The sequence below is a fragment of the Cebus imitator genome, unplaced genomic scaffold (genome assembly GCF_001604975.1).
Source record: "Cebus imitator isolate Cc_AM_T3 unplaced genomic scaffold, Cebus_imitator-1.0 Scaffold214, whole genome shotgun sequence".
Taxonomy (NCBI): domain Eukaryota; kingdom Metazoa; phylum Chordata; class Mammalia; order Primates; family Cebidae; genus Cebus; species Cebus imitator.
Genome location: NW_016107529.1, coordinates 2,121,383 through 2,138,083, shown reverse-complemented (window position 1 = coordinate 2,138,083; position 16,701 = coordinate 2,121,383). Strand labels below are relative to the sequence as shown.

Below are 16,701 nucleotides of genomic sequence, written 5' to 3'. Positions count from 1 at the left end.
GTGATCCTCCGCCTCAGCCTCCCCAGTAGCTGGGACTACAAGTGTGGTGGTGACCACACCCAGATAATTTTTATATTTTTAGTAGAAACAGGGTTTTACCAAGTTGGTCTCAAACTCCTGACCTCAAGTGATCACCCACCTTGGCCTCCCACAGTGCTGAAATTACAGGTGTGAGCTACCATGCCCAGCCTCACACATCTATTTTTGAAATAATGTCTTATATCTGTCTTATCCACCTATATTGGTGGGCTCCTGGAGAAGTTGCATATTAATGTTACTTTTTATTGTGGCACAGATCCTTAAAGGGAAGTGTTTTTAAATTACTAGTGTTAAAAATAATGCTTGTATTGATTATTTGTCCATCACCTGTAGAAAAATATACGTGTTCAAAACTGGGGAGAAAGTAAAAAATATGGTCAGGCATCCTAAGTGCACCTAATATATGGTTAGATGTTTTTATTTGCCTGAAATGAGAAGAATAGTTATAAAGGTTCAGTGTCATTGCAAGACAACAGAATAACAACTGAGCATCTCTGAAACTATAAACTAGGTCAGTGAGAAAATTATTTGATTTTTAGTCTGATTTACAGGACAGGTTTTCAGTCTTAATTTTTTTTAATAGAAAGTGATATAATCGAACATTTAAATTTTTAAAATTTTCTGTTTAGTACTATATATTATACCACTTGGGTGTGATAATAAAAGGAATGTTAGAAGACCAGAGTTTTGTTAGATAAACACGAATCAAAAGTTAAATTTAATTGGCTGGGTGCGGTGGCTCACGCCTGTAATCCCAGCACTCTGGGAGGCCGAGGCAGGTGGATCACAAGGTCAGGAGATTTGAGACCATCCTGGCTAACATGGTGAAACCCTGTCTACTAAAAATACGAACATTAACCGAGTGTGTGGCGTGTGCCTGTGATCCTAGCTACTTGGGAGGCTGAGGCAGGAGAATCACTTGAACCTGGGAGGTGGAGGTTGCAGTGAGCCGAGATCGTGCTACTGCACTCCAACCTGGTGACTGTGAGACACCAAAAAAAAAAAAAAAAAAAAAAGTCAAATTTAATTGATCTTCATACTAAGAGGAATTAATGCCTAAAGATCTCGATGTTTTTTTTAGTTGGAAATGATCTTTAGGATATGTTTAGAGATAACATCATCCTTTCGTCCCCTTCCCCTTCTTCCCCCATAGACCCCAAATTATGAAGAGAAATGTGTACTCCTAAAGCTTCCTCCATTTTACCGAAACATAGACTGTGCTGTTTAGAGCTGAGTCCTTTGTAATTTGTTTTGGATTTTCACCAAGTGAGTTTCCTTCCTTTGCTCTCCCATCCTTCTGTCTGGGCTACTTTGAGTCAGCTCACTGCCTTCTTGTAGCCCTGTTTTCCTGCATGCACACTTGATCTGAGCAGACACTGTCAGTGACAGCAGTTAGCGGTAGAGCAGAAAGAATTCAGTACAAACGTGTGCACTGCTGCATCTGTGACACTGTAATGTTTTCTATTTTTGTTATTATCTACTTTCAGAAACCAGGAGCTGAGTTGATACTGACCTTGTGTGGAATGCCTCTGAGAATTTGGGATAGGGGGAGGGTGCTAGATTTTCACGTGACTTATCTCTAACATGCTGCAGCAAGACTGAAAACATTCATCTGCTCACATAAGGAGGAAAGAAAATTTCCAAGATTGAGCTTGCAGAATTTGTTGGGTATTTTCAGATTTATTTCCCTGTGTTTTTCTATTTCTTGAATTTGCTTAATTTGATATAAGGGTTGGAAGTGGGGGATGGCCTTTGCATAATAAATAGTTTGAGATATGGAAGGATCGGGCTGCAGCAATGATTTGCATGGTAAGGGACTGTTTAAAATCTCCACGGCATCGAAACCTACATTGTAACCCATCTGACAAATGGTTAGTGAGTTCCTTGGCCATCTCAAATGTTTAAAAGTAACAGTGTACAAATAGCTTTATTTGTATACTCTCTTCCATACACATCTTAAGAACGTTGTGCTTACATATTCAAAACAGTTGATTTTTGTCTACATTTAAAATCTCACCTGAAAAAGGGTGAGAAATATAAATGAAGCATGCAGTTGTCCCTTAAGTACCTGCTTTGGTATAATTTTCTCACTTTCCTTTATGCTGGAGCTAAATGGAGCCTGAGCTTAAATTTTGGGTTATGTCTGAGATGGAAACTGAAATGTAGTCTTGAAGCTCAAAGGAGAAACTTGGCTATTCCAATCTGGAGGACTTGTTAAATGCTGTCTTCCCTTCTCCATGTTGCCATCTTTTACTTTTCCCCAACCCCAGAAATGTACCACTGCAGAATTCTTTGGGCTTTTTCTCTGATTTTGTAGAAAAGAAAGTGAAGGGAGGTAAGGGTGTGTGTGTGTGTGCGTGTATGTGCGCGCGTGTGCATGCGCGTGCGCATGCGCACGCGCACGCGCACGCATGTGATTTCCGTACAAATATAAATGGGCAGTTAAATTTGTTACATCAAAAGAAACAGCTTTATTTTGCAATTCTGAATCTAAGGTACCTTGAGATTCATTCATAGCAACTTAGGTCTGATTAAAGCAAATAAGAATTTAGGTAACAATGTTTCAAAGTAAAAGTGAAGCCCAGCATGTTTGATTTGAAGAGTAGAAGAGATAACTGCTGATGTAGTTCTTTTTTTTTTTTACTTTACATATATTGTTTTGTATATTTGATCAATTGAATTTGATATGTGGTCCTAAAATAGCTTTTTGAGATGTATTTGATAGAGCAAATTACCTGTGTATTTCCATTTTCTCTGTTGTTTCATTCTAAAATTGATGCACACCAGTGATTTAAGAGAAAATTAACACTTCAGTAAATGCCTTTTTCCTTAATATTGCTGACTGTTTCTATTAGCCATTTTCTTTTAATTTGACAGTGATACCTAAGGGTTAACCTTACAGAGCTGATGCAACCCCTCCTTTTCTTCACCAGCAATTTTCATTGGACACTATTTCCATAGCAACAGTGACATCAGTGAAACCTGAGTGTTTCATTGATTATTTTTCTCCTCTTCCTTTTTTAATCTATTCTCTTTTCACCACATTTTAGTGAGAAAGCAATTTTTTTTTTTACAAACGGAGCTTATATTGATTTTTATTCCATAAATAATTAAAAGAGGGTAGAAAAATCTGCCCATCATTTAAAAATTGAATGTTTCACTATGTATTTAAAAAGCGATTCAGGATTAGGAGGATGGATAACCATACCAGCTGTAGCTGATGTTCTAAAATATTCTTGCATTGTTTGCTGGTCTTCTAGGGAAAAGAATAATGTGGAACAGGACCTTAAAGAGAAAGAAGATACTATTAAACAGAGGACAAGCGAGGTTCAGGTAAGTGAACCATAAAATTTAGTGTTCCATTTCTGATTTAGGACTATTCATTTTAAATGCATATGGTTATTTACTATTTGCTGGATGTAGTATTAGGTCAAGGGAATACCTAATGTTTATATGATATAAATGTTTATCTTTTACAAGATGATTGTTCCTTGCTTGGAATTCTGGCCTGCAAAGATTATACTGCAATGAGAAAGCAGTATTTTTCAGCATAGATTTCTAGTTTTGAAAGTATTTTTTAAATGGTACTCACCTGCATATTACATCATTAAAGGTGTAAGTTTGCATGCCTTCCAATGTTAATATTATTGCATCAGTAAAATTAGAGTGAGACTATCATCTCATCATCATCATCAAAAACCAAAGTGCTTTTTCATGCATGTGAGATTTTTGTTAGCTAGGAGACCTACAATGTTGAAGGACTGTTTCTCATAATACTGGTAGGGTGGGAGATGATGTAGAACAATTTAAAGTAGTATTTTATGAGTAGCTTAGTAATCAGCATATCTTAAACTTTGACATAAAGAGCTTTAATTCATTTTCATTAGGTGCTGTGTTAAATAGTTTCATTTTACAAAGAGAAAAGATGATAAAACCTCAGTTTCTGTTTGGGAAATGTTAAAAATAAGGGGGTGGCAGTGTTTCTCACATTAGAAATAGAGAAAACTGAGCAGTGCTTCACTTAGAGCAGTAAGCAGTGCATGTGGCCATGTTATTCGGGTACTGTTTCCTTAATGCTGCAACTGGCACATAGACGAGATTGGGTATAGAAGCACTGGTAGCAATTGCTAGTAAGAACTCTTGGATGGGCATTTCTTAATGTGTTGCTTGTATGTTGGATTTTCCTGCATTTCCTAATTTTTAAAATAGGTAAAAACTCTAAATTGTTAGTTCCATTGTTTTGTTTTGATGCAGGACATTCATTAGGATTGTCTGTCTGGTGGACTATGCTAGCTAGGGTGGGGAGAATGATTTGCTGAAGAATTGAAGAAGCCAGAGAGACTTCTTGTTGGAAGTTAATTATCTGATTGGGTGACTACATTTATTATATTTACTTGAATTTTCCTAAAGTCAATGCAAGTTAAGAGTTCATCGTCAATATAATTCTCTTTCTGGCAGTGAGGTTAGGTGGGCGTAAGAGGGTAGGTTACCTGAATTACATTACTTCGTGCAGTTTTTGAGCTTCCTAGGAAATGCGGAAGAGCTACACATTTTAAGCAGTTATTACCAAAAATAGTTTTAAAATGGAAGATAAAATAATCTACAAATGTTTTTATAATTCAAAGAAATAGATGTAGCTACTGATACAATCTTGAACAGCTTCTAAATTTAGCCAGTTACTGCTTTAAAGTACATAGGTTCTTGTGATAGGCAATATTTTGTTGAGTACATCTACCTGTTGGCTTTTCCGTACTGCATTTTTTGAGGATATGAATTTAAATACACATTTAAATTTAGAAGATTGCTAAAAATTTACATTGTTTCCTTTAATTTAAATAGGCTATCCTTAAATATTTGGTTTCTTATAACTGTAGAAGTTTTGTTGTCTGTCAGAATTTCTCTGCGATTTGCTTGTCCTTCTTACTTAGTGGCAATGGTAAAGTGTATGTTTAATCTAAAGTTTTGCAAAATCCAAAATGTGTGGTTGGCACAGGAAGCCTAAATGGTTCAATTTTTCCAAATAGAGTTCTCTAAATAAGGCATCTTGGGCCATGGTAAGTAAAGGCCAAGTAGTAATCATTGAAAACAAATTCATTGACAAATTGGTGGATTAATTAAAGATTTGGGTCAGTAGATTCATTTTTTATTCCATCCCACTACAGGTATCTTTGTTATGCGTGGTAATGAGGCACTATACTAAGAATGATGTGGATAATTGACATCTACAAGTAATTAAAACTCTTCATATTAGTGATCATTTTCAATTTTCTGAAGCACAACTTACCATAAGTGGTAATAAGTAGATTTCATTTCCTATTTTGAGGTAACTCTGATTTACTCGTTGGTACTGAGGTGTAGACTGGAAATAATATGGATAAAGTCTGTAAATAACTCCAACTCTCAATACTTACTTTCTAATTTCCCTGGCAAAAGGCAACTTACTGGAGCTATGAATAAATAACAGAATCAAAGAGAGTATATTTCACTGCTTCTTTGTGACCCCACTTTCTAATGGCGGTGCTAATGAGAAATGTCAAGATGAAGACGACAGGGAGGAGAACTAAGGGAATTTTGACCTCTCAGTATCTGCCACATTTGGCTTTTTGATTGTTTTTGCTTTTCTCCATACTAATAAAGTCACAAACTGTGATAATACGAGCTCATATCTCAAACACAGAAATCAAATGTTTAAAGCCAAAAGCTTTAAATTTTATTTTGTGTTTAGGTAGTGTAATTCAGTTAGAGTAGAAAATCTTCTATGTAATTAATTTATGAATTTTTATTTCCTGTCTATATTTCTGTGAATTACTGCCTTGAAAACTTTCAGTTCAGGATTTTTTCTTGAAGATGACTTCAAATTTTATTTCATGATATGATCACTGTTAGTTTGTATGAGATATACTACCAGTTTATCAGGTTCTGTGGACAAATTAGGCCCAAAGTGATCCAATTACAAGGAGGAAACATTGTAAAAAGCCATTTTATCTCAAATGTCTAAGGTTTGGGTGGATTTTTTGTTTTTGTTTTTCGTAAGGGGAGAAGGTAGACTTACATTCTTTCCTACCTTAAAGAATTGCCCATGTATGATCTTATTAAATTTTTTTTTCTTCTGACCTGTCAACAAATATTTTAGAGATTCACTCTCATATGTCTGCTTTCTACAGTTTTGAATAGAAGTTTATAGCAACAATTTGGTATCAAACAAACTTGAATTCAGTTTCTAGCTCTGCCACTTCCTAGATTTGTGATCTTCAGTAAGTAATTTAACCATTCTACACTTCAGTTTCATCTTCTGTAACACGAGATAATAAAAATGACAAACGAGTTGATATAAGAATAAAATGAGATAATGTACTAAAGTGCCTCACAGAGTGATTAGCACCTGATAAGTTTTCAGTAAATGTTCTTATTAGCTTTTTTATTTGTCACCCTACAATCATCTCTTTATTACCTTCTCTTGATCTTTAAGCTCTTTCTTCTCTGATATCCATCGTCACATAGGCGTATTGAACATAGGACCTCTCCAATTTGAAAATACCCCTTTCTAAGCTATTGGTGCCACTTTATCAACTTATTTTTCTCTACTTTTATTGCTTTGTGTGGCCATTTTTTCCCCTTCCAATATTTTTAGCAACCCTGTAGAGTCTGTTGCTTACCCATACCACACCGTGCATTTTCTCCCCAGGGCCAAGAATAATCTTAAGGCCAAATCTGTTGGCCCTTCTCGTATTGGATATCACTTTCTTGGGTTGTATTCTCCTAGATACCCTCCTACCTCTCTGAACCTTTGCTTCCATTGCCTTTGCCAGGGACAGATAGACAGATTCTGTGTGTATTTGTGTGTGTCCTTTCCTTCCTTCTCCATACCCATGTCATCCATATGCTGATAACACCCAAGTGTTTATCAAACTCTCAACTCTCCTGAGTGCCAGTCCCACAACTCCAGTTAACATTTTTATATCTTTCATTTGAAAATCGGTATGTCTAAAATGAATCTTATTGAAAAAACTTGGCTTCTAGTTTGAACTTTCCTATTTTTCTTTCTCACTACTGCCACTCGTATCATTTCATATCTAAAACCTTTAAGTCATATTGGAAGTGCTCACCCCGTTCACTTTTGCTTTTCTTCCTAAACCAACTTAGTATCATGACTCTCCGATGTGGGAATCTTTACTGCTGTCCACTGCCACTGATTTAATGATAGGAGGATGTCATATCTCAGAGATTATTGGAGACAGAGAAAAAGATAAAATACAAACCCTCCCCTTTTTTTACTGTCTGACTCTGAACTGTGTGCCATATATACTTCCCTTCTTATTCCCACTTTTATACCTTTTGTTGTTATAGTGCAGAATGTTCTCTACTTCCCTGCTTATGTGAATTCCACCCTTGCCTTAAAGCTCAGCTCATATCCTACCACTTGTTTTATACTTTGCCTTCTCTGTCTCTTAGTCTACACCAGTATTTACTGTGTTGGAACTCCCAGAGGAATATGTATCCACTTATATATAGCATGAACCATTTATTACCTCGTAGTGTTAGCTTGGTGTGGTGTGTATAGATTCCAATATCTTTCTTCCTATATATTATGAGCTCCTTGAGCTTAAAAATTGTGCCTTGGATCATATTTTTTATTATCTTTGGTAATATATTGTTAGTTGCAAGTAAATTTAAGGAAACTATTCATGATAGAAGTGAATAAACTTTTATTTTGTGCATAAAATTTAAAATAGGACAACACAACTAGAACCCATAGGTAGAAAAAATTGAGAGCACAGTAGGTATCATGAAGTCAGACTTCTTCATATTGTTCATACTACCCTCATGTAAAAGAAGTTCCCTATTATTTATGTTTCATCATAAGTAATGATTCAGTAATTCAGAGCACTTGTCCATGTTTTTTATTTTAATTTACTTAGTTTTTTCTTAGATGAAGAGGGATGACTTATCTTAGATAGAAATAAAATTAGTTACATGAGCTCAGCATTCTTTTTCTGGCCGTAATGCTCTTTAGAACATACTAGGAAGCATATGATTGGGAAATAAAGGCAGGCTGTTAATGGGGTTTTCTAACACCCACCCTAGTTTGTTAGGCTTTCTGTTCTTTAAACATCTTGTGCTACAGTTGATACATTTTTAATGTTAAGAATAGTCCTAAAACTTCTATCAGATAAAATAATGTATCTGATTATTTCTAGTTTTAGGTTAGTCTATAGAGGTTTTAAAAAAAAAAAAATCAAATAATGTACACTTTCTGTGAGATTACCTAAATACTTGAAATTCTCCTTTATCTATTTAATAATTCTTCTGAAATAGATGTACTAGTATATATGCATTGGATTTGTTTCTAAGTGCTTAATTCATAAATTAGTGTCTTTGTTTTTACTCTATATGAAACAGATGCAAACATACCATGTTATTAATATTAATATTATAATTATATATTTCATATTATAAGATATGATTTATCATATAAATTTTATATGATAATTTATAATTTCTTATATGAAATATGTATTTTATATATTTATATTAAAGACTTCCTATCTTTTTAGCTGAAAAGATAGGAAGTGGGGAAAAATGGCCACACAAAGCAATAAAAGTAGAGAAAAATAAGTTGGTAAAGTGGCAGCAACAGCCAAGAAAGGAGTATTTTCAAATTGGAGAGTCCTATGTCCCCGAGGCCTATATGAAGATGGAGATCCAAGAAGAAAGAGCTTAAAGATGAAGGAAAGGCAATAAAGAGATGATTGTAGGGTACAGAATAATAATGCTAATAAGAATATTTACTGAATATTATTTTATATATTTATGTTATATATTATATATATATATCATCTTGTATATTATAATGTATTTTTTATTGCATTTTAGGTTTTGGGGTACATGTGAAGAACATGCAAGATTGTTGCATAGGTACACACATGGCAGTGTGATTTGCTGCCTTCCTCCCCATCACCTATATTTGGCATTTCTCCCCATGCTGTCTCTCCCCACTCCCCACCCCCCACTGTCTATAATGTATCATATAATATAAATATGTTATGTATCTTCTTATACATAAAATATATAAAAATAATTATGTACTTAATTATACAAAATTATATAAAATATTTTATTTATTTTATATATTATATATTTTATATTTATATATATATGAACTGTTAACATGATAAGTTTGCATCTGTTTCATATGAAATACAGAGTTAAAAGGTGTAACTTTTTTTTTTTTTTTTTTTTTTTTTTTTTTATATATTTAAATTTTTTTTTTTTTTTTTTTTTTTTTTTTTTTTCTGAGACGGAGTCTTGCTCTGTTGCCAGGCTGGAGTGCAGTGGCACAATTTTGGCTCACTGCAACCTCCGCCTCCTGGGTTCAAGAGATTCTTCCGCCTCAGCCTCCCAAGTAGCTGGGACCACAGGCGAATGCCACCATGCCCGGCTAATTTTTATATTTTTAGTAGAGATGGGATTTCACCATGTTGGCCAGGATGGTCTCCATCTCTTGACCTTATGATCCGCCTGCCTTGGCCTCCCAAAGTGCTGGGATTACAGGCGTGAGCCACCTTGCCCGGCCCTAAGTAACTTTTAAAGGAGCTTTGTCATTTGTACATGTGACTTGGGTTGCTAAAATGAAAGCTTTATTTTTTCATATGTCCAAAATTCTTAAGTATTTGTTTAAATTTTATTTCCATTGCCCCATAGTACTTCATGGGGGATAAAAGGATAACAAATAATTTGTCATTTTTAGTAACTTGAGTGATTTCTAGAAAACAGGACATTTTCCTTGAAATTTCTTTTTAAGTAAAGCCAAGATTGCCAGCTCAAATATCCTTTAATTTCTGGATGAGTAACCTTGGATATGGCTTGCTTTGGTATTTTTCTAAAATAAACTTTGGCACTATATTCCTCTAGTCTTGGTTACTTCATCCTTGCCGTGCTCCAACTGCTGCTGTCTTCCTTTCTTTTGCTGTCAGTGGCACCAGCAGGCAAGTAGACCATGATCAAGGAAATAGAGCAGAACTAGGAAAGCATCTGCAAATGTCTTCAGTCATTCACGGGAGGGAATGGCATTTGATAGTGCCAAGTCTGTGCACAGACCCAGGAAAGGATGTTCCCAGGGGCCACATTTGGGAAAGAGAAAATTACCCAAGTTCAGCAGAAGACACTGTTTGTTAGGAGAACCTACCATTGCCCTAGTTAAGGGCATGATGGGGGAGGAGGGAGCAGAAAGAGAGAGAGAAAGAGAGGTACATCTGTTGCCTTAATTTAGTCTCAGGATAAGCAATCTGTACCAAAATAAAGTAGCCAAGTATATCTAGATGCTGATACTGATACTGAAATTGCATTGTAATGGTGGTAGCCTTACAAATAATTTCCCAGTGAAACTCAATTATTATTAGCATGTATATTTGCATGAGTTCATTTTGATTTTGTGCAGTTTAATAATTTTAATTCTGTATACTGAAAAGGAAGACTTTTTAGTGTTGGAATTTTTTTTTTAATTTCTAAACTCACAACAGTTTTCATTTTTTTTAAATTTCTATAGTGTTGGAATTTTTATAAAGACCTTTTTCATATTTAGAAATAGACATAGAGAGACATTAATTATAATGAAATTAATATGCACATCTATCCAGCTTGAAATTTCTCACTAATGTTAGGTATTTTCTCAGTAACCTTTCCTTCAAGTTCTGTACTTTTGTATTACTATGTGGATTTTTACTGCAGCTAAGAAATGAAAAAAGGCAGTGAAGCTGGGAAATTTGAATGAATGTGTTTGCTCTTTGGACGAGAAAGGGCAGGAAGAAGTAAATATATTGGTTTGTTTATTCGCTTTCCTCTTACATAAGCCTGTCTTCTGAGGTTGTGTTTAAGTGGCTCACCAAAAATATTATTTTTGAAAAATAGTTCAGTTTATTAAAGGAAACCAGCATTGATTCTATTATTGGTAGTTCTTACATAGAAATTTAGTCACATCAGAATATTTTTATATTGGTATGAAACCACTAGCAATGTGATACTTAAAAAACAGCAAACTTGACATTTTCTGATGATAAAAGTAACCCGGGTTCATGGTAAATTTGTAAAATGCAGGAAAGTATGAAAAAGATGGAAAAAGCCTTTTTAGGGAGAGCCATTGTTAACATTTTGCTGTATTTTCTACGAATACATATAAATTTCTTTATATTTATGATCATATTGTGTATGCCTCTGTATTCAGCTTTTAAAACTTAGTATTATGTCCTAGACATTTTCTTATATTATGTGACTCTTTTAAGGTAAATTGTATGTTTTGTTCCTGGATTTATAATAAAAGACATCAAAATTACATCTTGTTTTAAAGATATTATTAGAGACATGAAGTAGATAAAGATTTTTCTTTGGGGCATGAGGGAGGGTGGGAAATATGACTAGAGTATCTACTGATGGGAATAGGCAACATATATTTTTCCTATTCCCACTCCTGAACATATTTAGTTAAAGGAAAAGAGAAAAGACTTTTTTCCCCCTAGGATTTAAAACACACTTTGGGACCAGCATGTTGTTATATATAAACCTATGTACTAATTCTATGAACAAAGTAAGAAAGTTAACGATAGATTATATTTTCAAACTAACAGAATTACTTTAGATCTGCAGGTGACATTTAAAAAAAAATATTTTATAACTGAACTAGGCCAAGCACAGTGGCTCATGCTTGTAATCCCAGCATTTTGGGAGGCCAAGGCAGGCACATCATTTGAGCCTAGGAGTTTGAGACCGCCCTGGGCAACATGATAAAACCCCATCTCTACAAAAAAATTTAAAAATTAGCCAGGCTTGGTGGCGTGTGCCTGCAGTCTCAGCTACTTGGGAGGCTGAGGCGGGAGGTATGCTTGAGCCCAGGAGGTTGAGGCTACAGTGAGCCTAGATTGTGCCACTGCAGTCCAGCCTAGCGCCTGGCGACAAAGTGAGACTCTGTCTCAAAAAAATAAAAATAAAAATAAAGGCATATGCCACAGTGACATGTTAAAGGGGTAATGATTATTTCCAAATAATAGAAGTTTTAAATGTCAGATCAGCTTTGGTCTGTAGATTATAAAAATACTGAATTGGTTTAGAAATGGAGCTAGGGGTGGGATAGCATTAGGAGAAATACCTAATATAGATGACGGGGTGGTGGATACAGCAAACCACCATGGCACATGTATACCTGTGTAACAAACCTGCACATTCTGCACATGTACCCCAGAACTTAAAGTATAATTTAAAAAAAGGAAATGTAGATATTTAAAATTTTTTAAAAAGCATTTGTCATAGGTCAGTTAGAAGTATTAATAAATGCTATAGTTTAAATACAGAATGAAGCTTTTCATATTATGTTCAAGAATGTAAGTCTTTTCTGTCAGTCTCTTGCATGTACCGCATTAGTTTCTCTCATATACTAAAATTCTATGATAGTTACAGTTACTGCTTAATTAATCCCCTGGAATGTGCTAGGCATTGTACAAGATTTTGGAAAATCAAAGAAGATGAAGCATAGACACTGTCCTTTAGAAGTTTGTAATTTAGAGGTAACTATGATTACAGTGTACTAAGTGTGACAGTAGAGGTTAGGAATAAACAATAGAGTTTGAGCACAGGTAAAGGAAGCCCAAGATAAGTCAGAGGAGATTAAATTTGGCTGGGTTCTGGAGAATCAGTAGTGGGTTTCCAGATAACCTGTGGTGTGGAAGGACATTGAAGACAGAGGTTATGGCTTGTGGAAAGGCTTAGGGTTATTGAAATATGCTGTCTATTGGAAAAAGAATAGGGTCTTCCGAGGTTGTCACAGGTGAATATCGGAGGAAAAGAAGGTAGAACCCCAAACTGAAGGTTTTAATATGTCTTGTAGCAAGTTTTACTTTATCCTATAGGTAAGAGGGAACATCATATCTGTTATTTTTAAAACAACAGTAACTAGAGAAATCTCCTTTGCAGTGAGTTATTTTTTAAGCAAGTTGGACATTTGGAATAGGAAGAAACAAAATGAGAAAACTCAATTTTATATCAAGGAAGGAACAATGAAAGCTAAAATAATTTGGTGAACAGCTTAAAGAGAGATTTTAAGGTGGAATCTATAGGACATGTATGAATGGAGAACAATCGAAGATGAACCTAAAGTTACTAGACTGGGTGATACAGAAATTGAAGTCATTTTATACTTTCAGTATGGGTTTATTCAGAGCCAATTCCATGTGCATATCTAAAGCCATGCCTCTATATTTTGAGTATGGATTAGTTAACAGTGTAGACAACGTTAAAAATTCATACATGAAAAAAAAATAGGCATGCTGGTAAATTAATGATAAAGTACTGAAGCAGTTCACCAGTTTGAAACTATGATCACACAGACTCATGGAATGTTAGCACTGGAAAGTCTTTCATGATCATTTATTGTGTTGGGATTTTTAAAGGAATTTTAAAAATAACTTATAGTAGTGTATTAACATTTTTGTCAAAGGAATCAGAAAGAGAACATCTAATTCTATTATTATTATTATACTTTAAGTTCTGGGATACATGTGCAGAACATGCAGGTTCATTACATAGGTAAACGTGTGCCATGGTGGTTTGCTGCAACCATCAACCCATCATCTAGGTTTTAAGTGCATTAGGTATTTGTATATACCCACATGCATTAGTTATTTGTCCTAATGCTCTCCCTCCCCTTGCCCCATCCCCCCTACAGGCCCCGGTGTGTGATGTTCCCTTCCCTGTGTCCATGTGTTGTCATTGTTCAGCTCCCACTTATGAGTGAGAACAGAAGGTATTTGGTTTTCTGTTCCTGTGTTAGTTTGCTGAGAATGATGGTTTCCAGCTTCATCCACCTCCCTGCAAAGGACGTGAATTCATTTTTTTTAAGGCTGTGTAGTATTTCATGGTGTGTATGTGCCACATTTTCTCTATCCAGTCCATTGATGGGCATTCGGGTTGGTTCCAAGTCTTTGCTATTGTGAATAATCCTGCAGTAAACATATGTGTGCATGTGTCTTTGTAGTAGAATGATTTATCATCCCTTGGTTATATACCCAATAATGGGATTGCTGGGTCAAATGGTATTTCTAGTTCTAGATCCTTGAGGAATCGCCACACTGTTATTCACAATGTTTGAACTAATTTACACTCCCACTAACAGTGTAAAAGTGTTCCTATTTGTCGACATCCTCTCCGGCATCTGTTGTTTCCTGACTGCTTAATGAGAGAACCTCTAATTCTTAAGAAACCCAGGCAAATTAAAAATCTGTATAATACAATAAAGAAAAATTCAATTTAGAAGGGCATAAACAGATTTAACTAAGATTTAAAGTGTACTAATTTCCTCATTTAAAATTTCTTCTTCAGTTTTATAATTTCAGGTATCTTAAAACAAGGGCTGAATTAAAATACAGAAATTGTTTTTCTTCTAGAAATCAGGCGTCTCTGCATCTTAAATTTTCTATACAGTTACATTTATCAGTCCTTTTTGCAAGAGTTAGCAATTCATGGCACAAGGGTCAGTTTTTGCCTTTCTTTTCAGAGTTGATGACATTCATCAAACATCGTCTGAATTCCTCAAGTATCATCTGTTCAGCTGCTGCCTTTGAGTTTCCCCTCTTGTCTGCCTGCTCTGCCTGGGCTTTAAAGGAATTTTTTAAAGCAGCATGATATTTTTAGACTAACCAGTTGGTTAAGAAAATATAAGATGAAAAGCAATTGTTGAAAGCATTGTTCAGTGTTCTATTTAATCACAGAAATATCTACATATATTTGAAAAACAGTGACACACATGTGAGATATTTAGTCTGCAGATAATATATCACATGGTGGTTAAGAGCTCAGGCTGTGGAGTCAGAACCCAGTTTGAATCCATAGCTTACTATCTTTAACTTTAGACAAGTTACCTACATACCAGTGCTTCAGTTTTCGCATCTGTAAAATATGAATAACTCATAGATCTGTCATATAGACTATAAATAAGTTGGTATATTTGAAGAGCCTGGAACAGTACCTAGCACATTGTATGTACCATTTTAAGTGTTGGCTGTTATTATGATGGTGCTATCTGGTGTAACCTATGCAGTAATTCAGAGACCTTTTACTTGTAAGTTTTTCTTCTGTTCCTAGATCCTTATTCTGGTAAATGGCTGTTGGGACCTTTGAATAGATATCATTTTTAGAAATTTATGTTCAGTTTTATTGCACTCTCTTTGAGATCTCTGCCCACCTCCTGCTGACACATACTTTGGAGTTATTAATCCTTGAGCCACTTCGCCTGGCTTTTTAAAAATTTCTGTAGCTCCTGTTATTAAGCATGAGGTCTGGTATGTACATGAATGAATAAATAATATGACATTTTCAAAGTAATTCATCTTTTTTTTGTTTTGTTTTGAGAAATCTTTTCCTACACTAAGACCTGTATTTTCTTCTACACGTTTTAAAGTTAGTCTTTTACATTCAGGTCTGTAATTTACCTGGAATTAATTTTTTCTTTTTCTTTTTTTTTTTTGAGACAGTGTCTCACTCTGTTGCCCAGTCTGGGCTTGCTGTGGCATGATCACAGCTCACTGCAGCCTTGACCTCCTGGGTTCAAGAGATCCTCCCACCTCAGCCTCCCGAGTATCTGGAATCACAGGCACGTGCTACCACGTCTAGCTAATTTTTAAATATTTTGTAGAGACAGGTCTCACTATATTGCCCAGGATGGTCTCAAACTCCTGGGCTCAAGCAATCCTACTGCCTCAGCCTTTCAAAGTGCTGAGATTACAAGTGTGAGCCATCACACTTTACCTAGAATTAATATTTCTGTTTGGTGTCATTTAGAGATTCACTTGAAATTTTTTTTGCCATGTGGGTATGCCCAGCATCATTTGCTGAATATTGTTTTTGCTTGTTTGTTTGTTTTTAGAAATGGGATCTTGCTCTGTCACCTAAGCTAGAGTGCAGGGGCATGATCAGAATTCACTATACCCTTGAACTCCTGAGCTCAGGAGATCCTTGCACCTCTGCCTTCGAAGTAGCTGGGACTACAGGCATATGCCACTGCACCCAGCTACAATTAAGGGTTTTGAGTAGAGGAGTGACATGATCTGATACAGATGTTTAACAGTAGCTGCTGTGCTGAAAATATACTGAAAGGTAGCATGAGTGAAAACAGGGATACGAATTATAAGGCAAGAGAGAAATTAGAATGACTTGGACCAAGTTGGAAAAAAGGTGGTCAGTTTCTGGATATATTTTGAAGAAAGTTGCAAAAGGATCTGCCAACAGATTAGAGATGAGATGTGAAAGAAAAAGAAGAGTCCAAGAAGGTGCCATGTGGGTTTTTTTTGACCAGAGAATCTGAGAGGGGAAAGACTGAGCTTAAAGCAGATTTGTGGGGAAATTCTAGCAGTTCTATTTTCAACATGTCAGCAAAGCCCATCACACGTCCAAGAACAGATTTGAGTAAGCAAATTGAATATCTAAATTTGGAGTCTAGGGAAAATGTCCTCATGTAAAGATTGCATTTAATGCTGTTCAAGGCCAGGCGCGGTGGCTCAAACCTGTAATCCCAGCACTCTGGGAGGCCGAGGCGGGTGGATCACGAGGTCAAGAGATCGAGACCATCCTGGTCAACATGGTGAAACCCCATCTCTACTAAAAATACAAAAAATTAGCTGG

General features: G+C 35.5%; 1 protein-coding gene across 6 annotated transcripts in view; it reads left to right on the top strand.

The window, feature by feature from the left end:
• EPS15 (epidermal growth factor receptor pathway substrate 15) overlaps nucleotides 1–16,701 on the top strand; it is a 176,475-nt gene that overhangs the window by 99,755 nt on the left and 60,019 nt on the right. For all 6 annotated transcript variants that reach the window (XM_017548733.2, XM_017548731.2, XM_017548730.2 and 3 more), the window contains exon 13: nucleotides 3,300–3,372. In XM_017548733.2, coding sequence (XP_017404222.1) covers nucleotides 3,300–3,372 — 73 coding nt within the window. The remainder of the gene's footprint in view (nucleotides 1–3,299; nucleotides 3,373–16,701) is intronic.